General features: G+C 51.7%; 1 protein-coding gene across 5 annotated transcripts in view; it reads right to left on the bottom strand.

Annotated features, from left to right (window-relative positions):
* LRP8 (LDL receptor related protein 8) overlaps nt 1–27,058 on the bottom strand; it is a 130,716-nt gene extending 103,658 nt beyond the window's left edge. For all 5 annotated transcript variants that reach the window (XM_036757878.1, XM_036757879.1, XM_036757880.1 and 2 more), the window contains exons 1-2: nt 26,995–27,058; nt 24,597–24,716 (exon numbers count right to left, since the gene is read on the bottom strand). In XM_036757878.1, coding sequence (XP_036613773.1) covers nt 24,597–24,716; nt 26,995–27,052 — 178 coding nt within the window. In that variant the 5' untranslated portion in view covers nt 27,053–27,058. The remainder of the gene's footprint in view (nt 1–24,596; nt 24,717–26,994) is intronic.
* Between the last annotated feature and the right edge of the window lie 3 nt (nt 27,059–27,061).

Here is a 27,061-nt window from a genome sequence, read left to right as displayed (position 1 = left end):
CTGTGTTCCTAAGCTTTAATAATTCCAATTCACCACTCAGGCAAAAAATCGATCACACAAAGGAATAGTGCGCCCGGGATCAGGGCTCAGCTGATCGGCCGCTGTTCATCCTTGTTTCTGTTAACCGCTTGATTGGAGTGATCATTAAATCAGCTGCCCTGGGGATCTCGGAGTGGGCTTCGTGCCCAGAGCCCCAGCCTGGCCTGGACCCCTTGGCCCTGCTCCTGCTCAGCTGTCCCTTCCTCAGGGTGGGGGGGGTGGTCGTCACAAAAATCAGCGACCTTCCCAGGGCCCATAGATAACAGGCCTCTTGGGGAGCAGGCACTCAGCCTTCCTCCTGAGCTGGCCCAAAGCCCATTGGGGGAGGCTACAAAAAGACCTCCCCTCAGCCAGCGTCATCTTCCAACTCTTTGGGTCTCCTTTCCTTTGTCCCTGTCACTCGTGCACCACCTTGTACACTGGACATCGGTGAGAATGTCAGATGACTGACAGGACAAGGGGAGCTCCCGGATGGCCAGCCCTGTCTTTCTGTCCTTATGTCTCTGGTGCCAAGCACAGCGGGACCTCACTCACTAAACGGCCAGCCGTTGGTCACCAGAGCCTTTCAGGTCAGGCAGGGGCAGGAGGGGGTGCCCCTCAGTTCAGACTGGTCCAGATGTCACCAAATGAGGAAGAGCAGCCCCCGGCCTCTACACTAATGGGGGCACATGTGGTCAAAGAAGCCGCCTGACCCAGGCCCCACTCTGCCAGCCTTCAACCTTATCACTCAGGCCTCAATTTCCTCCTCCAAGGTCTGACCCCCATGCTTTTACGGATGGGAATAACAAAGACAATAAGCCACATTGGCGCAGTGTTCACAGGTTTATCAAGTGTTTTCCAGCCTGTGTGAATCCATCTGGAAAGTGGGCTTGGGGTCTAAAGAGAAAACCCCAGCACTATCCTCCTCCCTCCAGCCAGAGCCTGAGCCGCATGAAAGCCCCCCAGGCCGGCCACGCAGTGGGGGGGCAGGTGGTTACAAAGCATGTTGGCATCTCTCAGCTACAAATAATTCAAGCAATAAACAGCCCCGCGGGTCGCTCTTGGCTCGGTGCCTTCTCGGTGGGGGACGGGGGAGGAAGCAAGCTGCCTTGGCCTGGGACAGGCTCTGTGTCTCAGGGAACAATGAGCTTCCCTTTCTTCCCCTCTCACATACCCACATATCCACAGACCCCCACACACTCGGGTGGGGGATGGGAGGAGAAGAGAGTAGCCTGAATTCAAGTGTTGGGGGAGATTGGGGTACAATGAGCAAAGAAAGGCCCTACCGGAGGATGACAAGCAGTAGTTTGGGGGGAGGCTTACCCCACCATGGAGATGGGCTGGGAAGAAGGCCCAGCTGGTGAATGCACCTGGCTTCGAGCCCACCAGGAGCAGCCTGCCTTGGCCACCAGCTATTCCTTCCGGCTATTTAACTCAGCTCCCCCCCCCCCACCCCTTGGCTGCTCCCAATCTCTGTCCCTGCCGCCAAGTCTCTGATGTCCACCGAGGTTCGCCTGCTAACCGAGGCCCACCTGACCAATGGGTAACAGCTTCCATTTTCTCTGGTGGTTTCCAGTGGACAAAGAACGCAATCTGTGTCCCACTCTTGACATGTTGTTCCCCATACAGGACAGTCCATCTCCAGCCTCCACGCCACTGAAGAGGCTATGCCCCATGCCTAAACTGCGCTCTCTCCTCTCTTCTGCCTCCCTGGATTTCTTACAAGAGGTCTTGCTGCCATCTCCTACCCCAGTTGTTAATCCCATCTCCCCTCCACACTGCTCTATAGTTACTAGAATATTCAAGTGGTCTCTTCTCAGCAGAATGGATGCTCCTGGAAGGCAGGGCTGTCTCATTTTTGTCTTTATATTCCCACTGCCCAGCACAGTCCCAGCACATACAAGGGAGACACCTGCTTGTGGAATAGATGGACCCTGGATATAGTTTAAAAGGCCCAATAACCAAGACTCATCTAGTGCCATAACCCAAGCCCAAATGACACTGGTGATCCCAGGAACATAAGTCTAAGAGTGGAAAGACCCTTAGAGGCTAATCTGACCCAGCCTAATGTTAGAGACAAACAAACTGGCATTTATTCCTTTTGGCTGCTAGGCAGTAGAGTAGCTACAGAGGTGGGTCTGGGGTCAAGAAGATCTGAGTTCAAATCTAGCCTCAGAAACTTACAAGCTATCTGACCCTGGGCAAGTCACTTAACCTTGCCTCAGTTTCCTCATCTGTAAAATGGAGGTAATGATGGTACCTACCTCCCACGGTTGTTGTGAGGATCATGAGATGATAACTATGAAGTGCTTGGCACAGTGCCTGGCACATGGCAAGTGTTATATAGATGTTAGCCGTTATTAGCCACTCACAAGGTCTTACCCAAGTTATACCCCATATAGCCTGGCACCTCCTCTTTCTTTTGGAATCTGCCACATCAGGAATTCCCATTGCCCATGGAATGCCTCCCTGTCTGTGACATCAGAAGAAGAAAACCAATCCAATCCACTCCTCCCTGATGACCGCTGGGCCTGAGACTCTGATGGCCACATCTGACTTTCCCTTCCCTGTCCTTGGTTCAACTCCCACCTCAGACCCTTACTAGATGCATGGTCCTGAGCAAGCTCCTCTACCTTTAAGGGGTTCAGTGTCCTCGTCTGCAAAATGGGGAGGCTGGACTCAGTGACCTCTAAGGTCCCACCCACTTCTAAATCTACCATCCTGTCATTCTTCCCCGTGCTCGCTGGGAGTGGCAGCTGCAGCCTGGGTTAGCAAGCAGGTGCTAGACTGATGGCCTTTTCTCAATGGCCCTGCTTCACATTCCCAGCCTTGGGGGTCTCCAGAGAAGCTGTAAAGCCTTCCTTTGTCCAAGAAGCCAAATGAGAGGCCCCACTTCTTGTGTCAGTGACCTCTCACCCTAGTTCTTCAAAGCCCCAAGAAGGGACTCCCAGGGACCAGGAGGCAAACCAGGAAATTCAAGAATCCCAAGTCAGAAAGAGGCCTTAGAAGGTCATCCGGTCCTGCCTCAGTCTGTGGGCAGATCCACAATCTGGAAATGTAAACTGCCCCTCCAGAACAGGCCACCTTCTGCCTCCAACCACCTCTTCCCTCTGCGGTTATCTCCAACTTGTTGGTGTTCAGTTATTTCAGTCGTGTCCGACTCTCCGTGACCCCATCTGGGGTTTTCTTGGCAGAAATACTGGAGTGGCATGCCATTTCCTTCTCCAGCTCATTTGACAGATGAGGAAACTGAGGCAAACAGGGTGAAGTGACTTGCCCAGGGTCACACAGCTAGGAAGTGTCTGAGGGCAGCTTTGACCTCAGGAGGATGAGTCTTCCTGACTCTAGGCCCAGCACTCTGTCCACTGTGCCACCCAGCTGCTCTGCCTTCAACATACCCCGTATATACTCTGTATATACTACAACTACATGTTGCCTACTCCATTAGACTGTGAGCTCCTTGAGAGAGGGTCTTTTGCATTTCTTTGTATCCCCAGTTCTTAGCACAAGGCCTGGAACACAGTAGGCTCTTAATAAATGCTTGTTGACCCTGCCTGATCTGGAGCACTTCTGGGGCCACTTACAAGCCTAGGGGTCACTCTAAGTACCACTCCCACAACCAAAGGGTCAAGGACTCTGGAGAAAGCCTGCTTCAGTAGAATATTCCAGAATCATAACAGCCATTCCCCTGGGGGTGGGTGCCTCAGAGATCACCTGTGTCAACCCATGCACAAAAGTCCCTTAATAACGTCACTGGCTACTGCTCATCTTGCCTCAGCCTTCGCTCCTCCAGCGAAGGACTTCAATAAAGTAACATGAGAGAAGATTAGCCGGAAAAAATCCTCAACCTCTCTGGATATGACCCATGGAACCCAGCAGAGCAAGAATTAGACAAGAGATCTATGAAAGTACAATATGCCTGGAGCCAACCTTCCAAGACACGTTCACGCCATCTCTGAACACAGCTACAAGGCACTCTTTACAGAAATAAAGGCAGACAGATAATTAGAGAGAGTCGTTGTTCCTGATTAGGCTACGTCCAGAGAATGACGATGATAATTCTCACCAAATCAATTTACAGTTTTAGTGCCATATCAAACAAATTCCCAAGTAGTTATTTTATGGAAATAGACAAAAGAATGATAAAATTTATCTAGGTTTAAAACAAACCTCGAGGGAAATAACTAGTCGATGCTGGTAAAATAGTTTAAAAAGCTGATCAAAGGGGCAGATTAAGTAAAGAAGGCCAAGAAGCAATTAAACATAAGTAGCCCTAGTTTTCAATATACCTCCCAAACTCAAATCACTGGAGTAACGACTCCCTATTAGATAATCACCACTGGGAAAACTAGAAAGCAGTTTGGCATCAAAACAGATGTCGTTTAGCATCTTACACCATATACCACAAAAAGCACCAAATGGAAACTCAACCTAAATAAGAAAGAGCAAATCGCAAATAAACGAGAGGAAAATAGAAGGAAGGAAAGTCCATGACTATGGTTATGGAAAGAAGGCTTAAATAAATAAGTGATGGAGGTGATGATAAAAATAAGAGGGATAATTTCAGGTACTCAAAATTAAAAAGCTTTTGCATGAACAAAATCAGTGCAGCTAAGGATGAAATCTTAAGGGGAAGGACAGACTGTATCAGGGAGCAATGAGATGTTGGGAACCAAACCAAATCCCTTCTTTTGAAAACTGAGGTTGTGATCTAGTTATAGCACCAGCTCAAAGGAGAGCAGGGACAGTCTTTCCTACATTCCATAAAGTACGAGATCTTGCCTGTGGAAAGAGCCAAGAATGTACCAGAAGTTCACACCGACCACACTGGGTCACTGAAGCATGTACAGAAGGCTGAGCATCAAAACATGCCAACCAAGGCAAGGCTGAAGGAGCCATAACCCCAAGAAGAGTTAGAAGAGAACGTGGTCCCTCCTCAAATTCCTTAAAGGGCCTCCCCATAGACAATGGACAAGACTTCTGCTTAGCCTCATGGGCAGAATTAGGAGCACTGAGTAGGTCAAAGCTACAGGCTCGTCATTTCAGTATGAAGAGAAACTTGCTTAAAAAGAGGCCGTCCAAGAGCCCCCGGCACCGGGAGTCTTCAACGGATGCCAAATAACCCCTTGTCAAAGACACTTCGGACAAGGTTCACACTCTGGATGACAGTCAGACTAGCTTATCTCTGAGGTCTCTTCCATGATTTTTGTTGTTCAGGCTCAGAGACTGAGGGACAGGCCCAAGGTCAAACAGCTAGCAAGGAGCAAAGTGTGGGCTCTACCCCAGGCCCTCGGAATTCAAGCTCAAGGCTCTTTCAATGACCCTTGGATGCTCTGTTTAATGTGGTCTCACGGATCCTAGAGTTAGAGGTGACAGAGACCATCGAAGCCAACCCCCTCATTTTACAGCTGAGGAAACCAAGGCCCACAGAGGTGGAGTGACTTTACCCAGACACAGCTATGATTCCCTGGGCTCATTCCAGATTCCAAGCCTTGCCTTCCCTCCTGTGCCACCTAGCTCCCACCTGGAAAGCCAGTGGAATGATGATCTCATCAAAATGGCTATTCTCACCTGCCTAAACAGCCAGGTGGTGCAATGGAGACCTGAGTTCAAATCCAGCCTCGGATACTTACTAGCTGGGTGACCCTGGATAAGTTACTTTACCTCGGTTGGTTTCAGTTGCCTCAACTTTAAAAAGGCGGATCATGACAGCACCTACTTCACAGAGGTGTTGTGAGGCTCAAATGGGATAATATTTGTAAAGTACTTAGCACATAGTAGCTGTTTCCTCTTTTCCTTCCATGTCTGCCCATCCCGTGTAAGGCTCCAGAGAGCCATAGAATCTCTTCCCATTAAACTGCACTTGATTCAATCCAGCCCATCATTCCAACATGCCAAGATCTCTCTGGACCTAACTCTGTCACTGAATGGGTCACCCTGAATAGAGACATCTCCATTTTAGAGACATCTCCACTCCAGATGTTCATTTGGACTGTTTGTGCCCGAGCTGGGGTACAGCCTTGCACACTCTTATTAGTCTATCAGCCACAATGGGACACTGTACCTCAACTTCAACATAGTGACATCATTGTGGTCCTCTTCGAGAACGAAGGACAACCAACCAACCAACCAACCAACCTCAAATGAACTTCCCCTCCCGGCGTCATCTCATCTGCTGCTTGAATAAGTCCCACCGTCTACATCCTTAGCCAAGTAGCTTCATAAAAATACCAGACAGACCTCTAAGGTCCCTCCCAAGTCAAAGAGTCTAAAATGCTAAAATGAGAATTAACAAGAGAACACAGACGAGACAGTCGGGGAATGTGGTGGGTTTTTCCCCAGCCACATGGAAGTCTTTTCCTCCATGGATGTGTTTGCAGTTTGTTCTTCCAAAGCCCACAGCCCTAACGAGGATGTCCTCCCACAAACACCCATACTGAGAGACCAAACTATAGGCACTGCTAGCACCTAAATATAATCTAAGCACCAACTTGTATGCTCAGGCTGGCATCTGCACTGATCAAGAATGAGGAAGCAGAACCAGGAAAAGAATACACCCAGCACTGGAACCAGAAAGAACAATACAATGAGGGGGACCTCTACCTAACTGCAATGACCAGCGTTGGACCAGGAGAGGAAACGAGAAAATGAGCCTCCCTCCTCTCGTAGAGAGCTGGGCATCTAGAGATTGGAAAGGCTGCCCAACGTGGCTGCTGTGTCCTGGGCTTTGTTTGGCTCTATCTTACTTCTCCTGGAATATCCCTCCACAGGCCTGACCCCTTCTCCGGCTGGTGAGCTCCTCCATCTTGTGGAGGGAACCAGGCCAGCCAGCCTCCATCCCCTTCCCAGCTCTGTTCCTGACTTGCCAGATTTCAAAACCATGCCTCTGCTTCTATCTCATCCTGAAACTTCCCTCAGTACCCGGGGCCTCCTCGCCCACAAAGAGCCAAATATCTCGGTGGCCTTCTCTCTCTCTCTCTCTCTCTCTCTCTCTCTCTCTCTCTCTCTCTCATATCCCTGCACCAGATTTGCCACCTTTACTCATGAGTTTACACTAAGTCTGCCATTTTGTGAAGAGGGACGAGCTGGCCGGCCGGTCCTACTAACTTTCCAAACTCTAAGCCACCAGTCCCCACACCAGTTACTGCCATCTGCTATTCCTCCAGCTTTTTTCAGCTCCTTTTTTGTGTATTGCCTTCCCTCATTAGAATGTAAACTCCTTGAGGACAGGAGCTGTCTTTCTGCTTGTATTGTATTCCCAGGGCTTGGAATACAGTAAGCACTTAATAAATGTTCATTTCCTTGTATCCTTTGCTCCAAAGGAAGGCCCACACGATAAGGCACCCAGGACTGTGACATAAAAAAAAAAGGCATTACAGATATCCTAGCATAGAATGGACTTTGAGAAGGGGGCCCAGGCTCCCCCTTCCACAGGCCTTCAAGAAGAGACTGCAAGAACACTAGCCAAGGACGTTTTTACTAGAGATTCTTCTCATGGACCAGCTGGACTACAAGCCTGCTGAGGTCTCCTCCAACTCTCAATTCTGTGATTTACTGATGGTTGATAAAACTTTAAAAAAAAATAGTCTTAGCTATTCTCAGCAATACAGTGAATCAAGACAATCCCAAGTACTTAGGATGAAAAATGCTATCCACCTCCAGAGAAGGAATTGATGGAGTCTGAATGCAAATTGAAGCACACTTTTTAAATTTATTATTCTTGGGTTTTTTGGTCTGTGCTTTATTTCGTAACATGGCTAATGTGGAAATGTGTCCCATGACTGCACATGAATAATCCATATCGAATTGCTTGCCTTCTCAATGAGGGAGGAGGGAAGAGAATTTGGAACTCAAAACTTTAAAAAATATTAAAAATTTGTATTGACATATAATTAAGAAAAAAAGAAAAGAAAAATTAAACGTAAAAAAATACTCTGGGGACAGTATCTGAACCACGTTCTACACTGACCAAACACTCCTGGTCCTACAAGATTACCATGAACAACCTTGGGGAAAGGAAGAGGCTAGACCTGTGATTTCATGGGAAAAGGTAAGGTCGGTCTCTCCAAAATGAGGAAACGCCTTCTAGGCATCTAGGGAAGTGCCATCTGTGCAACATGGAGAGACCCAGAGCTGCCTCGAGCGCCAAGAGGTGGCAAGATGTGGCCAATGTCACACAGCCAGGATGTGTCGGAGGCTTGAACCTGAGCTTCCTGGCTTGGACGTCAGCTTCTCCAATAATAAATGACTTATTCTTTTTGGACCAGACCCGTAATTTCTTTTTTTTTTTCCTTGTTTAACTTTTATTTATTTTTAATTTTATTTTCAGTCCCAAATTCTCTCCGGCCCTCCAACCCTTCCCCAGCCCCAATAGGCAATTCCTTCTACCAGTAGAACCTTCAGGACCTTCTCTACAACCCTCTATTTTTAGGACAGCTCTAAGTGTGGGGAAGGCTTTAGGGACATCATGCCTCAGTGGGTCCCTTTGCAGCTTTTACCCACCATTACTAGTTCTTCCCTGTGGGCTGGGCAAGACAAGGCTCCTCCACATGAGGACCCTTCAGATACTGAAAGACTCCCCTCACATCCCCCAGCCTTCTCCTCTCCCAGTTAGACATCCTTGTCTCCTTGAACTGATCCTCATATGGCATGGGCTCCAGACTTTTCTCCAGGCTTGTGGCTCTCTTCTGAATACACTCCATCTGACCAATGTCCTTCCTAAGGAGCGGACCACAATAATCCCACTCTGCTCTGACCGGGACAGGGGGCAAAGGTCAGTCCTGGGCATCATACTTCTCATAATGCAACCTGCCACCACATCACTAAGACCCCTAGATCTTTTTCAAATAAAATTCTGTCTAACCCCATTTCTCCATTCTATACTTTGAATCTGATTTTGTGAACATACATCTAAAACTTTTCATTCATTCCTGTTAAGTCTCACCCTAGTACATTTAGCCCAAGCTTTCTTCAGGGCAAATACTCTACCAATACTGGAGGGCCTTCCTCTTCCTCCTCCTCCTCCTAGCTTGAGTCATCAGTCAGCTTGAGAATGCCATCCACACCCTCATCCAAGTCAGAAACATTAAGCAGCACAGGACCAAGCAGAGATAGATCCCTCAGGCACACCAGTAGAGACCTCCTTCCAAACACATCAAACTATTAATGATAATTCAACCAGAACCCCCTTAAGGACACTATTTTCTAGCTCACACTTGTTGATCTCCTCCATAAGAATAAGAGACTTTAAGTGTTTTGTTAAAATCTAGATAAAATATTACCAGTCTAATAACTGAGTCTAATCATAGGTCAATAAAGGAGAGACAAAGTGGAGCTGGGACCACCTGCTCTAGGTGAAGCTGCTTCCTCTTCTGGGTGATCACTAATTACCCCTTAATGATCCTTTCTAGAGCTCTGCCAGAAATCCACAGACCTGCAGCCTTTAGAGTCTGCTCTCTTTGAAAACCTGAGGCCAGATTTCTCCTTGTCCTGCCCATTCTTGGGCCCCTCTCCCCTTCTCCCAACAGAGACAATGGCTCAGGAGATTCTGTGGTGAGCTTGCCCCTGATCCAAGAGGGTGTAGCGGAGCCTCCAGTTGGAGGGAAGGACTCAACAACATGACCTCAGAAATCTCTCTGGGCTCTGAGATCTCATGAGCTCATTCCTGTCCGTGAAAATGGGGACAGAGTGGTCTGTGACAATGTCTGCTCTGTGTCCACATCTGATAATTAGAGATGCCGACTGATGCCCAAAGGTACCTCTGAGGCTGGATGGGGCAGAAGAGTAAGGTGACAGAAGCTGGCTGAGTTTGACAGCCCTCCCCAGGGACAAGGGGATGCTCCTGGTAGGCACACAAAGAGGTCTCTTCAAGAATGGGGCTGACTGCTAGGGTGTGGGCAAAGAAGGAACGAGAGGGAGAAACAGCCCTTAGGCACCAGGAAACAGGGATGCAGTGGGAAAAGAATCAGAATGTCAGAAGTGGAAAAGACCTTAGAACACAGAATGCTACACCTGGGAGAGAGCTTAAAACAGAGAATATGGGATTTGGGTGGGGCCTTAAAATAGAGACTATCAGAGCTGGGAAGGAGCTTAGGACAGAGAATGTCACTATTGTAATATAAAAAAGGACAAGCAGGATGGTTTCAGAAAAGCCTGCAAAGAATTACATGAACTAATGCAAAGTGAAACGAGCAGAACCAAGAGAACACTGTACACAGTAACAGCAGCACTGTGCAATGATCAACTATGGTAGACTTAGCTCTTCTCAGTAATACAATGATCCAAGACAATTCCAAAGGACTTAGGATGAAAAATGCTATCTGCTCCAGAGAAAGAACTTGAATCTGAATGCAAATTGAAGCATATTATTTTGCTTTCTTTATTTTCCTTGTTTTGTGCTTTTTTTTGTCCTGTATTTTTGTTCACAACATGAGTAATATGGAAATATATTTTGCATGACTGCACATGTATAACCTATGTCAAATTGCCTGACGTCTTAATAAGGGGAGAGGGAGACAATTTGAAACTCAAAATTTTTTTAAATGAATGTTAAAAATTGTTTTTACATGTAATTAAGGGAAAAATAAAATTAAAAAACCAGAGAATGTCACAGCTGGGAAAGACCTTAGAACAGGGGATGTCAGGGCTGGGAGGGGCCTGAGAACAAGGAATGTCAGAGCTGGGAGGTGCCTTAGAAAAGGCGATGTCAGGACTGGGAAGGAGGGCCTGAGAACAGGGAATGTCAGGCCTGGGAGGGGTCTAGAACACAGAATGAATACTGAGAACAAGGCTGGTCCCACTTTTGTCAATGTAACCCCAGGACCTAGCACAGTGCCTGGTGTGCCAGGGCCTTGAAGTGGGTCCTTAATTAATGTTTGCTAACTGAGTCTGGTCCACGTCCCACCCCTCTCACTAATGGTTGGACCTTAGGCATGTCTCTTTCCCTCTCTGGGCCTCAATTTGCTCATCTGCACAATGAGGGGATTCGACCAGACACCCTCTAGAATCTCTCCCAGCCCCACCTCACTCCCTTGCTCCCTCTTTTCCAGGAGCACCTTCTGATCCTTAGTTCCCTCTCCCATCTACAGGCCAGTGGCTGGCTGCTAAGCAGCTCGGAGGGCCCCACAGTGCTCTCCTCCACGCCACTATAGATGGCTGGGGGGCCCGTGACCCCACCCAGTCACCCACACCCTGCCCCCGAGTCTCATCTTTCTGGACAAGATTTCTGTCACTGATGCAGCTGCCTGATTTGCTGTGACCAGCAACCCTCAGCCCCCCGCTTCCAAGGCCAAACTGGGCAAGGCCTGATTCTAGGGCAGGTGGGAAACACTAAGGAAGTGTCATGCCCCGCCCCCACTCCCCAAAATGTCCAGCCACCCACTGGTCCAGGAATCTGTCCCTTCACACCCCCACCAGGCTGAAGCCTGCCAATTGCCCATGCTCATGTCTCCATCTCAGGCACTACTGACTCTTCCCCATCCCCTCAAGGGGAGGAGACCTGGAGTGGAAGTCCTGGCCTGGAAGTCTTGGGGACATGTGACAGCTGCTTTCAGGTATCTGAAGGGGAATCTGGCTTACTCTGCTTGACCCCGATGGGGAAGGGGGTTCCCAGAGGAACAAAGCTTCCTCAGGATGAGAACTGTCCAAGGTGGGTCAGGGGCTGCCACAGTAGCTGGGGGCTCCACCTTTAGGGATCTTCAAGCGTCAGGTAACTTACATCAGGGAGCTGGGGGCCTGGGCCGGCCTAGATGGTCACTTAGACCTGTCCCACTCCAGCCCAGCCTCCACACCACTCCTAAACAGATAGTCCTAAAGCACAGACCTGACCCCATCACAGCCCTGCTCATGAAGCCTCTGGAATGAGCTAGGAATCCCTCTGTCCTCCTGCACTGAAAGCCTTGCACAGCCTGGCTCAGGCCTCCATGGGCACGTCTGCTGCACATGGGGGTCTGGCATGGCCTCTGGGTTCTAGCCACACTGGCCTGGTGGCCATTTCCTGTACGCTGGGCCGAAATCATGGTCTAAACTCTGACCTATCCTCCACTGGAGCCCCTCTTAAGACTTAGATCACCTTGTCCATGGCCTTTCCTGACCCCATCCCCACCCCAACTGCTCATCCCCTCCAGTTACTTTTCTTTTTAAATTCTAAACTTGACAATCACAAAATAAAACAGGTATTTGCATACACTTATCATATATATTCATATCAATTTACCTGAGTATGTGATGTTGTGTGTATCTATGTGAGTGTGTATGTGAGTGTATGAGTATGTATGTGTGTATACGTGATTGTGCGTGTGAGTGTGCATGTGCATACACGCATGCACTCTTGAATTCTTGGGTCTGAGAGCATGGACGCACTAAGAGGGCAGGGGTTGTTTCATTCATAAACTGGAGCTCCAGCACTGAGGACGGGTCCTACCACACAGTAGGCTTCTTGAATGAATGACTAAGAAGCAGGCCCACTCTCTCAGAGCTCTCAATCTCCCAAGCTCCTTACTCTGGATTGCAAAGGGTCAGAAAGCCCAGATGTAAAGAGAAGGAGGAGGAGCTCTTGGAGGAGGAGGCAGCCATGAGGAAAAGACCCTTACGAGGCAGGCTGGGGAGGTGCCCACCCCACACAGGGCAGCTGGAGCCGCCAGAGCAGCATGGCATGGGGCCCCATCAGAAGTCTGGCTGCCTTCTCTTGTTTGCACCAGGCAGCCAGACCAGCCAGAGGGCAGTCACTCACTAAGTCCCCACTAGGCTGACCACCAAGGCCCCTGCCAGCTCTGCAGACCCTTCTGGGTTTCTGGGGCGCAGCCAGGGGCAGGAAGGAAGCTGGGAACAGTCCCCAAGAGACAGAGGTGAAAGGGCCTCTTTGTCTCAGGATTCATAAAACCTTTCAGACTGGTCCCCGCCACCTGTGCCTAACAAAGCCCTGGCCAGATGCTGTAAAACATCTGTGGGGAGCCTCAATTAACAAATGGAGAGATGGTCATCAGAGCCCCCAGCCTAAGCCCCTCCTCCAAGGGACAGGGCCTGCCCCCTCCCTCATGTACATCCCATGGAGACACCCATCAGCTGCGGTCACAGAGCCAGAGATTCAGAGCGAGAAGGGACCTTGGCAGATCCAAGCCCCTCACTTTACGTTTGGACAATCCCAGGCCCAGAAGGGTGGCAGCATTTGCAGGAAGTGACGCGGGAAGGAAGCAGCAGGTACTGGTACTGAAAATCCAGGGCTCTTGTCATCGACCCCGCTACTGCCCCCTTCCTTCTCCCCAGGGGATTAGTCCTTAGCTTCCCCAGGAGCCAGGGCCCAGCAGCTCCCACCCACCTCTGCCATACCACAAGAGGCCCTGGGCTCAAAAGCAACCATGCTTCCTGCCCTCATCCAGTAAGACAGTAGAAAGAAAAAGAAACGATTAACCAATAAAAATGAGCCTGCCTCAGCCAGCCCTGGAGGGAGCTCACCTCAGTGAAGCCCCTAAGCTTTGGCTGCGCTTGGCATTGAAGGGCAATGGATGTGCCTAGGACCACTAGACACAGAACGTGAAGCCAGGAAACCTGGGTTCGAATCCAGCTCCTGACACCACCTCCCTGCACGTCCTTGGGTTTGTCCTTTCTCTTCTCCCAGGCCCCGATGGTCCCTAGAGTCTTTCTTGTTTTAACTTTAGCCTCCCTTCCCAGAAGGCTGCAGTATGGCAGACCCCTGGGCCTCCTGCCCTCTGCAGAGCAGGAAGACAGTAGCTGAACCTGCAGCCACCAGATATGGGGAGAAAACTTTCCACTTCACTTAATTGCATTCCTTCCAGTTCCCTTAGAAAAACAATCTTAAGTCACATCTGCTGACATCAGCAAATTCTATTTCCTCTTTTTAAAAAGTTGCTCCCCCTACCCCTCCCAGTTCAACCTAATGTAGTCACTCTGTCCCTGGGGAACAGACAGCATCTCTCTCCAGCTCTGCCTCACCCAGAGCTCCCCAAGGAACACAGCCTGGGGCTGAGAAAACCACCGAGTTGGGGGATGCTCTAGGCATCGATTGGTTCAGACACAAATGGACCAGCCCTTTCCAGTTGGGTTAATTATCCTTAGCACCCAGGGGCTGTCCAAAGGAGAGCCAGGGAGGAGAGAGGAGCTGGGAGGCCCAGGGGACTTTATCTAAGGATGCTCCTTACAACTGGGACAAGAGGTGGGCACCCTGTGCGGAGATGGAGACACCTCCGAGGCTGTCTGGCCCAGCCCATTCCTCAACACTCCCACCTACAGAAACCTCGATGAATGGTCCTCCAGCCTCAGCTTGAGACTGCTAGTGGCAGTCCATCCTACTCTGGCATACACACATACATACGTGTTCAATGCGTCCCTGGTATCTGTAAGAAAACACAATTGCCATGGAAGTATAAGCAAACTAAACGCGTTGTTGTTAGAGCTGTAAGATGTTCCAACCACTCTGGAAAACAATCCCTACTTGTGTGAAGAATGTGACCAAATTGTTCATAGCCTTTGATCCAGAGATTTCCCTGCTCCGCACGTCCCCCAAGGAGATCAATGATAAAAAAAAGAAAGGCCCCATACACACCAAAATATTTATATTGGCACGTTCTATAGAAGCAAAGAACTGGAAACCGAGTTGATGCCCATTGACTGGAGAATGGCTCATCAAATGACGGTACATGAACGTAATGGCGGCTAAGGGGCTGCTAAGGAACAATGACTAAGATGGATTTGTATAAAGGAACGTGGGAAGACTCACAGGTAGTGACGGCAAACAAAAGTGGGGATGAGGACGACCATGTAAATGAGATAGAAAACTGACCCCAAAGAGAGACAGGAAAGGACACGTCCCCTTTGCTTCTCTGCACAGGTTTGGAACGCCACCTAGAAAGTCAGCCTGCTGCTCCAGAAAAAGGAATGGGGGAAGAGATACGGTGGGAAACAGCATGATGTGAAAACAAAGGATAACAATAAAATGTATTTAAAATGAAGAATAAAACCCGCCACCCTTTGCATCCTCGATTTTCTCCTCACGGTCACTGCCCCCTGCTCTGCCCTCCTTCCCAATGGCCCCCTGCCTCCTGCCCATACATACATCATCCCCACCACAGAGCTGGTGACGAACAAAAAAGGACAGCTTAGGTGATAAATCGGCCCCAAGAAGGGGAACTTCAGTGATTCAGGGCACAAGGCCAGACCTAGAGGCTCACCAGCCAGCCCTCCCCATCCAAGCGGAGGCCAGCCTGAGAGGCAGACCCAGGGGGAGAACAGAGAAGGAAGGGGAGGAAGGCACAGGACAAGCCAGAAAGATTTCTGAAAGGGTTCTCCTCACCCAGTCCCCCTGGGGGCCTGGAAGAAACCAGGCCAGGTCTGAGTGAAAATCAGCACTCAGGCCAGAAATTGGGTTACTAAAAAGGAGACTGTGACCTGCCTTCTTCCCTTCATCCATCCCCCTGGAGGCTGGGAGGGCCCTAATTCACGCCATCCAAACTCCTGGCCCCAAGCACACGTGCCCACTGGTGAAGGACTGGCACAGCACTCAGGTGGGTGACTCTCTCCACAGAAGGAGGTTTACTGTTTCACCCACTCCAGAACCCCCAGGCCTCCTGGATCAGAAGGCCAATTTAATTCAGCTTGTTAAGTGTCTAACGTGTGCAGAGAGCTCCATCCTTGGCTCTGGATAACAGAGTCCTAGATTTTGAACTGGAAAGGACCTTAACGGACCAACCCCACCACAATTCTTCCAGAGGAGGAAAAAAATGAAGGCCAAGAGAGGTTAAATGACGCATCCACAGTCACACAGGCAGATCTGAGATTTGAACCCAGAGAAGCTCAGCATTGGAAGGGACCTCAGAGCTCATTTAGTCCAAGCTGCACTGAAATAAGAATCCCTTCTCCAACACAGCGGAGTGGAAAGAACATTGGCATCAGTAAGAGGACCTGGGTTCAAATCCCACCTTGGATATTTATTACATATGTGACTTTGGGGAAGTTGCTTCATCTCTCTAAGACTCAGTTTCCTCATCTGCAAAATAGGGAGGTAGAACTCCCTGGCCCCTGGGGTCCTAATCCAGAGCTGTTTCCATTTTTCACTCTGTGAGGGATCCAAGGAGGTGCCGATCATCTGGGGAATGAGACCCAACTATGATATACAGCATGACTCAGAGAGAGGAAAAGAAGGGCCCCAAAGGGAAATCTGAGAAGCCTTCCTGGAGGAGGCCAAACCAAAGAACCAGACAAGAGTGAAACCCCAGATCTGGGCAACCTTTCCCTTTTCTAGGTCTGTTCTGTCTTCCATACAACAAGGGAGCTGGGTGAGCTCACTTCTTGAGATCATTCGGCTGCCATTCTCCACTTACTGAGCATCTGGAGCCCCAATTTCCAAAGGGAAAGATGGCCCAGGCCCTAGGCTCCAGGCTTTGGATGTGTCCACAGAGCAGCCGGCTGGGAGAGCCCCTCTCCTCCTTTCCAGCGGGAGCTGAGCAAGCCCCGGCCAGGCAGGCCTCCAAATAAGAGAAGACCTCGGTGCAGCAGAAAGTATGCCCAATGTGGAGTCAGCAGACTTCAGCTAATTATGGAATACCTTCTTTATGACCTTGGGGAAGCGACTTGGCATCTCTAGACTCGAAGGGCTTAGAGGAAGAAGGAGGAGGAAGGAGGAAGGTCAGGGCCAGCAGCCGAAGGAGTCTAGAGGAGAAAGAGGCACCAGAGATGGGACCCTTCCTTTCCCAAGAAACAACTGGGGTAGCCCCAGGCTAGATCTCACTGGCCATTTCCCTGTTCCAAGAATTTAAACAACTCTCCCTTCTCCACAGCTTTAACGCTTCCAAAGCACTTTGCACCACCTCCTTTGGCAGGCTGGGGGACGGACAGCAAAACCCCATTTTATGGACAGGGAAGCTTAGAGAGCTTTCATCACTGCTAGGATCGGAAAGGCAAAGCCAGATCTGAACTCACAGCGTGGCAGAACCTCAGAGGCAGGGGTCTGTGCCATGGGCCCCTCTGGCAGGCAAGGGAAGCCTATGTGCCTGGATTCTAATCTCATGATGGTGACTTAGAAGCTGTGTGACTTTGAGTAAGTCACTTCTCTCTGGGCCTCAGTTTCCCTGCTTCTTCTGTAAAAAGAGAAGGCAGGACTCCAAACCTCTACAATCCTTCCCAGCTTTAAACTCTACAGTCCTATAGGTTCCCTTCCTGGACACACACACATACCACATAACTGAGAGGGAGGGACGGGAAGAGAAGGTGGCCCAAGGCCAAGGCGTCCTCCCGCTCTGAAGGTTCATTTCCTGGGGTAGGTGTAGATGAGCTTTAATTATGTATGAGGGCCCAGCACAGCAGGCCAGCCACATCCCACAGTCTGGACTGTGCGGCTAATGAAGGTCTAGGCCTAGAGACTGAGTGTCCTACACTCCCCACCCTTCATGAACCCTTTCATCTCTCTTCTCTGTCTCTCCTCTTTCTGTCTCTGTGTCTCCCTGCTCTCTCCATCCCTCTCTGCTTGGCTGGAGGGGAGCTGAAGATGGGGGGGGGGCAGGAAAGGCTGATGAAATGAAGGGGGACGCTAATGAAAGTGAAAATGAAGCCAACCATCGTCACATAAAACCAAGCGAATTGTCTCCTGGACATGGCAACATATTCCATGGTGCCATGAAATGAGGGCCAAGGATTGCCAGAGTGCGCTAAGACTTCAGAACCAAGAAAGGGATGTCTGAAAAGTGAGCTGGAGCATTGAATGGCAGAGCCGGAAGGTCTAGCCTTTAGAGCAGAGAACAGAGACTATCAGAGCTGGCAGGCACCACTAAGCACAGAATGTCAGAACACAGAACATGGGAAGTAGAAATACCCTTAGAACATAGAATGTTAGAGTCCTTAGAGCCTAGGATGTCAGTGGCAGAGGTGGGAGGGACTTTGGAGCAGAGAATGCTGGAGATTGGGAAGGACGAGGGGGTAGCGGTGGTGGTGGTGGTGCTGCTGCTGCTATTCCTCTTCCTCCTCCTCCTCCTCCTCCTCCTCCTCCTCCTCCTCCCTGTCCAAAGCCTGCCTCCACAGCCCCTCCCTACCGAAATCTTTGGGCATCCTCACCCGGATCAGTACCACCCTTCCCCCACAAGACCTCACACCCTCCAACAGGTTTTATAAGCAGGGGAGGAAATTGGTTCCCAGTGTGTGTCCTCATCTCTACCTCCCTTTGAGGTAACTAAGAGGAAAGTTCTCTCCTGTCTCTGCCTCCCCTCGGTTCCCTTCAAGCCCCTGCTCAAAGCCCGCTCTGCCAGAAGCCTTTGCTGTCCCCTTTCTCTGCCTCCAAATCACCTCGAACATCCACAGCTGTCTGCATGTTGTCTCTCCTATCAGACCAGGGGCTCCCAGGAACAGCAGAGTCTGTCTTTTGTCTCTTGACAGTGCCTGGCGCATAGTAGGGACTTAACAAATGCTTGTCAACCTGACACCTTAAGGTCAAGGACTGTGATCCGACTTGTGTTCCTCCACACCCCCAGACTGTGCCAAGGCGCTCTCCACACCCCGTACATGCTTGGACATAAACAGCTGGAGAATTTGAATCGCCTAATTGAGCCCCTCGTTTTTGGAGGAAGAAAATTGAGGTTCAAAGAGAAAACGTGATTTGCCTCAGTCTACCCAACTAGCTCCTTTTTATTTTTTTGAGGCAATTGGGGTTAAGTGACTTGCCCAGGCTCACACAGCTAGTAAGTGTCTGAGGCTGAATCTGAACCCAGGTCCTCCTGACTCTGAGGCCAGGGGTCTAGCCACTGTGCTACTTAGCTGCCCCTCTAGCTAACTCCTTAAGGGAAGGGACTGGCTTTGCTTTTTAAACTGGATCTCTAGCTTAATATAGTGCTTGGCATATAGGAAGCACTTAAATGTTTTTTCCTTCTTTCCTTTCTTCCTTCCTTCTCTTCCTTCGATCCCTTCCTTCTCTCTCTCATTCCTTTCCTTCTTTCTTCCCTTCCCTCCTTCCTTCCTAATAGAGCTGGGTCCTTGCCTCTCTCCATCAGCCCAGGTCTCCCTTCTCCTATTTACACAGGGTCTGTAGATTTCTAAGGGTTATTTTTCCCTCTTAAGTCTTTTCCCCAGAAGTCTTAGGGGCCCTCCTCCAGGGAGGGGGTGGTAGGGAATAGAAGAAGCTAGGCCTAAGGAATATGCAGTTACCCAGGAGAAGGGAAGCTCCTTGAGAGCAGGCATCTTTTTTCAATTGTGCCTCTGTATCCCCAGCACGATGTAGAAGGAAGTTCTGGGGTCATCTACAGTCTAAACAACCTATCATCCCACAAAGGAAGAAAGTGAGGTCCAGGCAGGAGTTGTCCAAGGTCACACAGGGAGTAAGCATCAGTCAGAATTTGAACCCAGGTACTCAGATTTCAGAAACAGTACTTTTTCTAGTAGGAGACTGGATTAGCTGGTCTCTAGGGCCTCTTGTAGACTTCTCCTCCCCTATCCCTGTGCGCGCACACGCACACACACACACACACACACACCCCACCACCTGCTGACTGCAGGAACCAGGAGGCAGCTTTGTGGAGCCCTCAGTCTGACCTGGCCCTGGATCAGCTTCCTCTGCTCTGGCCTCTGGCTCCTAAGCCTCTTCCGGAGCTTTGAAATGCTTTCCAAGCAGTACAGAAGTGGCTGTCATCCCTCCCCTCAGCCCCATCCCAAAGTTGCCACCACCCATCTCCTAGGTCTTAGTCCTACTAAGGCCTGGCCATCCACAGTCAACCAGGTCTAGGTCCTACTAAGGGCTGGCCAGACACAGTCAGCCTCAAGCTGGGTCATTTGGGAATGGAGGAGGTGGGTGGGGAGGTATGGCAGAACTGAGTCTGCCTCCAAGGCCTGACCTTCTTTCCCTAACAGGGGTACCCCCCTCTAAATCTTCGCGCTCCAACCCTTCCCTTTAACAAGTCTCTCCACATTCCCCCCCCCACTCCCTTCCACATCTGGAAAGGAAGAACCTTTCACCCCTATCCAACAACACAAAGGCTGCTTTGTCAGGTAGTGAGCTCCTTGTCACTGAAGTGATCCAAGCAGAAGCTGGATGACCAGGTTACAATGGGCTTCCTCTATGAGGTGAGAGGTGCTAACCAACCCCATCTGAGGTCCCTTCCAGCTCTCGTTCAGCCGCCTTCACTCCACATCCTCACTTTTGGGGGCCTACTCTTCCAGGGTGGTGGTTTCCCATGTCTATGTTGGCATCAGAGAAGGCCATCAGACTCTGTCCTATTTAGTTATCTCTGCTTGATTAGAGAATCTTTAAAAAGTCAGTTGAGGGGCCTTAGAGATCACCTCTTCTACCTCTCCCCACCCTCACTTTACAAATGAGGAAACTGAGGCCCAGAGAAATTGACATGTCCCAGGCCACAAGGATCCTGGACTCAAATCTGGATCTTTCCTCTTCTCATTCAGATACATGGCTTCCCAGTCAGTGGTCTTTCACTAACCACACATGGGCCCCATAGGAACCTCTGTGTGTCTGTCCTTGACTGGACGCTGCCTGAGGACAGAGATCACATCTGCTATTTCTCCCAAGTCAGCATCAGCTGTGACCTCTAGCCAGTCCAGCTGCCTCTGGCCCTCTTCCAAATTGAGTTTCAAGGATCAGAGATCAGCAGGCCTGGGATAGGAAAACCTATCATATGATCATTTCTACCATCCTTCTCTCAAATGCTCCAATGCCTCAGTGGGACAGAGGTGACTGGGCCCTCTCAGACTATACCAAAATCCCTGGCAGGCCCTGCCGAGCTGTCATTCAAAGATCACTTGATAAGAGTGGGCAGGCCTATCACCAGAAGGCTGGCCAGCAGGGGATGAATTTTCCTAGCCATAGAAACTTACAAAGGGTATGTGAGTCGGAGCAGAGAGGGCTAGGTCCCACCATGGCCTCCTGCCATAACATGACACTGCTTCTCATCCTGACCCCTCTCCCCGGGCCCTGGGGTCATGGGGGTGGGGTGGGCAGGGATGCAGTAAGGACAGAGGACAGGCTAGGCAGGATCCAGCCAGGGAGGAGGAGAGTTAAAGATTCCACTTGGGCAGGGGCTAGCAGGAGTACGGTGGTGATCGGATCGGGGAGGAGAGCCAGGCCATGCTGGGGAGGCCCCACCCCCATGACAGAGAAATAGTCTGGTCTCCTGCTGCTAACCCAAACCCACTGGCTTAGTGACTTCCCTGTGTGAACTGCCTGCTCTCAATGCCGATTGTCCTGGCCCGGCGGGTGGGTCCTTCCCTGAACTCAGATGGAGCCTTGTTTTCCCCCACCCAGGCCTGGAACTGGAACAGAAGCCTTTTTCACCGTCCCCCCCACTTTCCAGCTCCCACTGACAGCTCTCACCCCACACTGGGCCCTTCCAGGCCAGGCGCCCGCTGGGATGAGGGGCACACAATCCTTCAAGGGCCTCTCACCCCTGGTTTCTTCCCAGGCCTCCAAGACCCTCCCCTCACAGCAAGCCCCTGCATTTCTATGAGGAGGTACTGTCTGTAGAGCCCTGAGAGGTGGGCGGAGAAAGCATAACTGGCCCTCTCTTACTTACACAGGGGAACGCTTAGATCACTATATCAAAGTTAGAAAGGCCACCCTTGTTGTACAGGTGAGGACACTGAGGCCGGCAGAGGTGGCATGGGACTCCCCCAAGGTCACACAGTTGGGACCTCAGCTTCTGGCTTTGGGGCCGGGTTCTAACCATGACACTGCCTTTGGATACCAAAGATCATAATGGAACCAGAGAATGACAGAGCCAAAATGGACCTCATTTTACAGAATTGAAAATTTTACAGAATTTTACAAAATGAGAAACTGAGGCCCAGCGTAGGGAAGGCACGTTACTCAGAGACATCAATGAGCTTTCACCCCACACCCAAGGGCCTCTGAGATCTGAGGCCAGCTTCCCTTTCCTGCCTTATTCCACACGATTCCCCTCACAGGGTCCACATTCCCATCCTATGGAGCTTTGGCCCCCCTGCTTGCCTCGCCCACACCCACACACTCCATTCCCCATCACCCTCCTCTCTTGTCTCTTGGAATCTCCAGATGACTTTAAAGCTCGGCTCGAATTCTACCTTCCAGCTGAGGATAACAAAGAAGAAGAGAGCATTTAGATGCTTTAAGGGCTGCAGCGGGCTTTACAAATATCTCATTGATCCGCAGGACAGCCCTGGAGGGAGGTACTTTTATTATCCCCCATTTTACAGATGAGGAAACTGAGGCTCAGCTGCTAAGTGTCTGAGGCTGAAAGTGAACTCAGGCCTCCCTGACCCCAGGCCCAGGGCTCTAGCCACTGCACCACCCAGCTGCCAGGAAGGAAGGAAGGAAGGAAGGAAAGAAGGAAGGAGAGATGGAGGGAGGGAAGGAGGGAGAGAGGGAGAGAAGGAAGAAAGGAAGGAAGGAATCCATCTGGGCAAATGAAGAAGCTGAGACTAAAGGCTCTCTGCCTTGGTAGCTAGAAGGGTCTCTAAACTGCCCATATGAGAAGACACAGAGAAGTGGAAGTGAGAGGCCCTAACCAGTAGCCACTGGGGCGTTCCTGAGCCTGGCCAGCACTTTTATCTGCCCTATTCTCTGGCTTTCAGAGATAAGAGAGGTAGAAGGCTGGCAGGGTCCTCCCAGAGGAAGACACTTTGTCTCCAGTTCCTTCTCTTCTTTGCCAAGGAAGCTCCAAGAGGGCAGGGACCAAACCTTGGCCTCCTTCCCCAGCCAGGAAAAAAAGGCCTGGTGCTGGGAAAGCCCTCCACCACCAAGAGCCTGGCTACCTCTCTCTCCTAAGTGTCTATCCCTACCTTTGCTGCATTCCACTGCCCACTAGCAGGCCAAGTGACTTTGGTGTGGGTGCTAAAAAGCAGCCCCATCTGGTTTTCTAAAAGCCACTTCCTCCCTCCCTTCCTTTTGAAAGAGCCACAGTTTAAACTCAACATTCTAAGCCTATCCTGAGCCCCAACCTCCCAGCTACCGCCCACCCTCTCTCTCACAGCCACCTGGCATTTAATCAGGAATATAATCCTATATAGATTGTCTCTTTCCAAAGAATCCAGGCTCCATGAGGCCAGGGGCTGTTTTGGTCAGCCAATAGGCATTTTGCATTGGAAGCCCCATTCTAGGGAAAAGACAGAAAGGTGGCCCCTCCCTTCAAGGAGCTCCCAGTTCAAGGGAGTAACAGGTCAACTGGATATAGGCTGGAGAAACAGATGGGAGATAGCAGAATTAGGGAGGGCTTCCCCGAGGTCTTCGGCAGAGACCAGAAAAAAGCCCTGAAAGCCCCAGATGAGAAGAGAGAGTATTCCAAGCATGGGGGGGCAGCCCATGAAAACTAAGCCTCCTGCACTAAACTCGCTTTCCTTTGCGATCCTGGATATCTTACTGTATGTATGTCTTTTAAAAACGTTATCCTTAGGAGAGTTACACGGCCAGACTGCCCAAGATGCCACACAGATTAGGAAGCCCTGATCTAGGCCAGCTCCTTTCTGAGGACCTTGAGAACATGGGCCCAGAGAGGGGTGGAGTCTTAGCGTGGTAGGGCCACACATTGTGGCAGCAGCCCCCCAGCCCAGCCCTGGGCTACCAGAGGAGCTGGCCTCCTGGGGCCACTGCCGTTCTCCTGTTCACACCCCCACACACAGAAGCTGACGATTCCCTCACCCACGAGGGCCGACTCAGTACTCCCATCTCCCCCGAGATCTCTCCCCAAGCGGGAAACTCTGAGCTGGGCCAATAGAAAGCTGCCACAGCCCGAGGCCCCAAGCCCCAAGCCCAGGTACTTCCAGGAACATGGGCCCCGCCTCTGGCGGGGCCCTCCCGACAGCCTCCTCCTCCTCACCTCCGGGATCCCATCACCAGCTAAGGTGACTTGGCAAAAAAAAAAAAAAAAAAAAGACAGTGGGAGGGGAGGGGTGTGTCAGGGGCGTGGTGATGGGGAGGAAGAGGAGGAGGAAGAAGTGGAGGAAGAGGAGGAGGAAGGGGAGCCCAGGAGAGGAAAGAAAGGCTGACTACCGGCTTGGGTCCCAATACTACAGCGGCCAGGTCTCGGCCCGACGATTGGCCGCTCCGGCCACGAGGCCTATCTGGTGTTGCGAGCCCAGCCAATCAGGGCCCGCGGGGAGCCCATTCATTCACAAAAAAGCCAGAAGGGGAAGGGAGCACCGGCAGCCGGCCCTGTAACTCAGAAACCCCTCCGCGGTCGGCTAAGTCACCCACGTTTTCCAATGCCGCCCCAACACCCACGTGTCTCGGCTAGGTTACTCAGGGCCATAGCACCCAGGGCCACGGGTGGTGGATGAGGCAGGCCGGGCCTGGGGGTGTCACGGGGCTAGGGGCAGCCCCCCTGCTCCTGTGCCCAGGGCCCCCCCATCTCCTCCCCCCGCCCCCGACAGGAAGGGCACTGGGCGCCTCTGAACACAGCCAGAGGTTGGCTAAGACTCCGCGGGGAGTGAAGGTTGAGGGTGGGGACCAGGAGCCTTGTAACGGCCTCCCCACCGCAATTTCCCCACTCCTCCCCCAGGAGCCTGGGTTCTCCTCCCTGAAGGGCAGAAAGCGCCCAAGGGTGACCCAGCCAGCCCGGGGAGCTCGGCCTAGGGCTGCCACCTTCCTCCCTCTCCCCACTCACGGCAGTCATCCTCGTCACTGTTGTCCACGCAGTCATTGTCCTCGTCGCATCTCCAGACTGAGGGGATACAGCGTTCGTTCCCACACTGGAACTGATTCTCCTCACACTCCTTGGCGGCCCCTGAAAGCCGGGAGGGGGAGAGCAGTGGTGTGAGAATCAGCACCTAGGGCGGGCCCCAGAATGCCCCTGCCACATACACACAGCTGGGCAGTGGCTCATCCAGGGGCCCTGGAAAGCATCAATCCCAGTCACCCCCAAAAGCACGTTGAGCTCCTATAATGTGCCTGGCACACCGCTAGGCACAGGCACCAAGACAAAAACCAAACAGTGCCAGCCCTATCGAGTTAGTCCAACCCCCTGCATGTTTTGCAGATAAGCAACTGAAGCAAAGAGACTAAGTCTCCTTCTGCTGAGCTCCCCTTCCCAGACTATGCCCCCAACTGTTTGGTGGTGGAAGAAAGGGGACAATAATTGGGGACACAGGCAGAGAGGGCAGATGGGGGAGGAGCCTCTCCTCAGCAGCCACCAAGGCTAGAAGCCCCAAGAACCACCGATGGCAAAAAAGGCTGGAGATCTCACCCCCTCCCCTTGTGGAAGAAGAAAAGCCACCCTCAGAAGGGCAATGTCACTCCCTCCCCTCAGTGTTCCCCGCCCCAGACAGCTAGTCCAGCCTAAGCCACTCACCTTTCCTCATCCAATCCTGGCCTGGACCAAGGTCCCTCCCACCCCACTCCTGCACCCTCAGACCACAAGGGTAGCGCACAGTGCTGAGGCTCACCGAAGTCCGGGAGTCCTACCCCCCTCCCATATTCACAGGTGTAGGGACGCCAAGAAGGCAGTGAAAGAAAATGAAAGAAGGAAAATAAACCACCTAAAAGACCACTTCTCTGCTAACACCCTTAAACACAATTTTGGGCCCCCTCTCACATCATCCCCCCAAAGTTTTCTGTTCCCTCTTCACAGAAACACCGTTCCTGTCCCTGCATGGGGAAGGGGGGAGGGGGGGATCCAGGCAGCATCTGAGTCTCCATTGCAGGACCTGGAAGAAGGGTGCTTGCAGAATGGGAGGGGCAACTAATATGCGGGGGGGGGGGGAGAAGTGGCCCCTCCACCCCATCTTCATTGTTGGGGGGGCCCAAAACCATGTTACTTAGTTAAGAAAACAATTCTCTATGCAACGCACCCGCCTCCTCGACTCTCCAAGCCTAGGGAATTGGGGGGGGGGATGTAGATACAGGGGAGGAGGCATCTCCAGGGTAAGATAAAACAGGGACAAAGTTAAGCGATCACCCTACAACCACACATCCTCAGCACTCCCCGACCCGAAAGTTCCCATTCTGGGAGTACATTGGGGGCAGAGATATAGACATGGACCAAGGCTAAAATGAAGGGGGTGAAAATAAGATTCTCTCTTCCCCCGTGCTCGGGAGCACTCCATTCCAGGAAGGGGTGTGTGCATGGGAGTGGGAAGGACATCATTCTCTCCCCACTAAGATGAGGGGACAAAGTTAAGAGAACTCCCCAACCCACATATGCTCAAAGCCCCCAATCTTGGGTACTAAGTACCCCATCCCTAGAGAGAGTGTGTAGGGGGCAGAGATGACAGGGAACAATCTCTTCTCCCTCAAGGTCTGATAGTAAGAGGGACAAAGTTTAAGATCCGCCCCCCCCCCCAGCCCTTACTAGCCTGGTCCGTTACGGGGGGGGGGGGGGGGCAGAAATCCAGGGAGCAAAGGACATAACATCCTCCCCTAGACCCTGTCCCGGGTCCAGGCAAAGAGGAAGGTGGATCAGGGGTGGGGTAGCTTCCTCCCCAATGAGTCGGTGGTAGGGTAGGTTGACTACATCCCGGGGAGCACCCCCATCCTAGAGGAAACGTGTGCAAGGAGGGGAGGTGGGGGGAAATGGAGTGGAGAGGATGCAGATAGGAGGGAGGGGCAATCACGCCCCCCCCCGCCCCAGAAGATGAAAGGGACAAAGTTAAGGCATCTTCCCAGCCCCCACCCCCACCCCCGCCAGCTGCACACTCTCAAAGCCCCCAGTCCTGGATGGAGGAAATGGTGGGGGGCGGGGTGTGCAGGCACTGAGGGGAGCGGGCATCACAGCTCCTCTCCTACTGCCAAGACGAAGAGGGTGAAGTTCGGGTCTCGGCCTTCCACGCCCCCCCCCCGCCAGCCCCTCGCAGCGCCCCCTCCCCATCGGAAGGGGGGGATGTCTTCTTTCCGACAATGGCCTGCGGCTAAGGTGGAGGAACCCCAGGCAGGCTTTGTGCGGCTGCCTGGGGGGGGGGGGCTCGGCCCCGCACCTCGCCACCCCTCCCCACACATCGCCCCCACACACACACATCCCCCCAGAGGCGGCCCCTCCCCCCGCTCTCCCCCTCCCCAGCGGCACGCACCTGGGGCCAGCAGATGCAGCAGCAGCAGCAGCGCCGGCAGCAGCTCGGGCCGCCCCATGGCCGGGGG

Source organism: Trichosurus vulpecula, chromosome 4, assembly GCF_011100635.1.
Source record: "Trichosurus vulpecula isolate mTriVul1 chromosome 4, mTriVul1.pri, whole genome shotgun sequence".
Taxonomy (NCBI): domain Eukaryota; kingdom Metazoa; phylum Chordata; class Mammalia; order Diprotodontia; family Phalangeridae; genus Trichosurus; species Trichosurus vulpecula.
The sequence above is the reverse complement of the archived record's forward strand: the minus strand, read 5'-3'. Positions and strand labels throughout refer to the sequence as shown.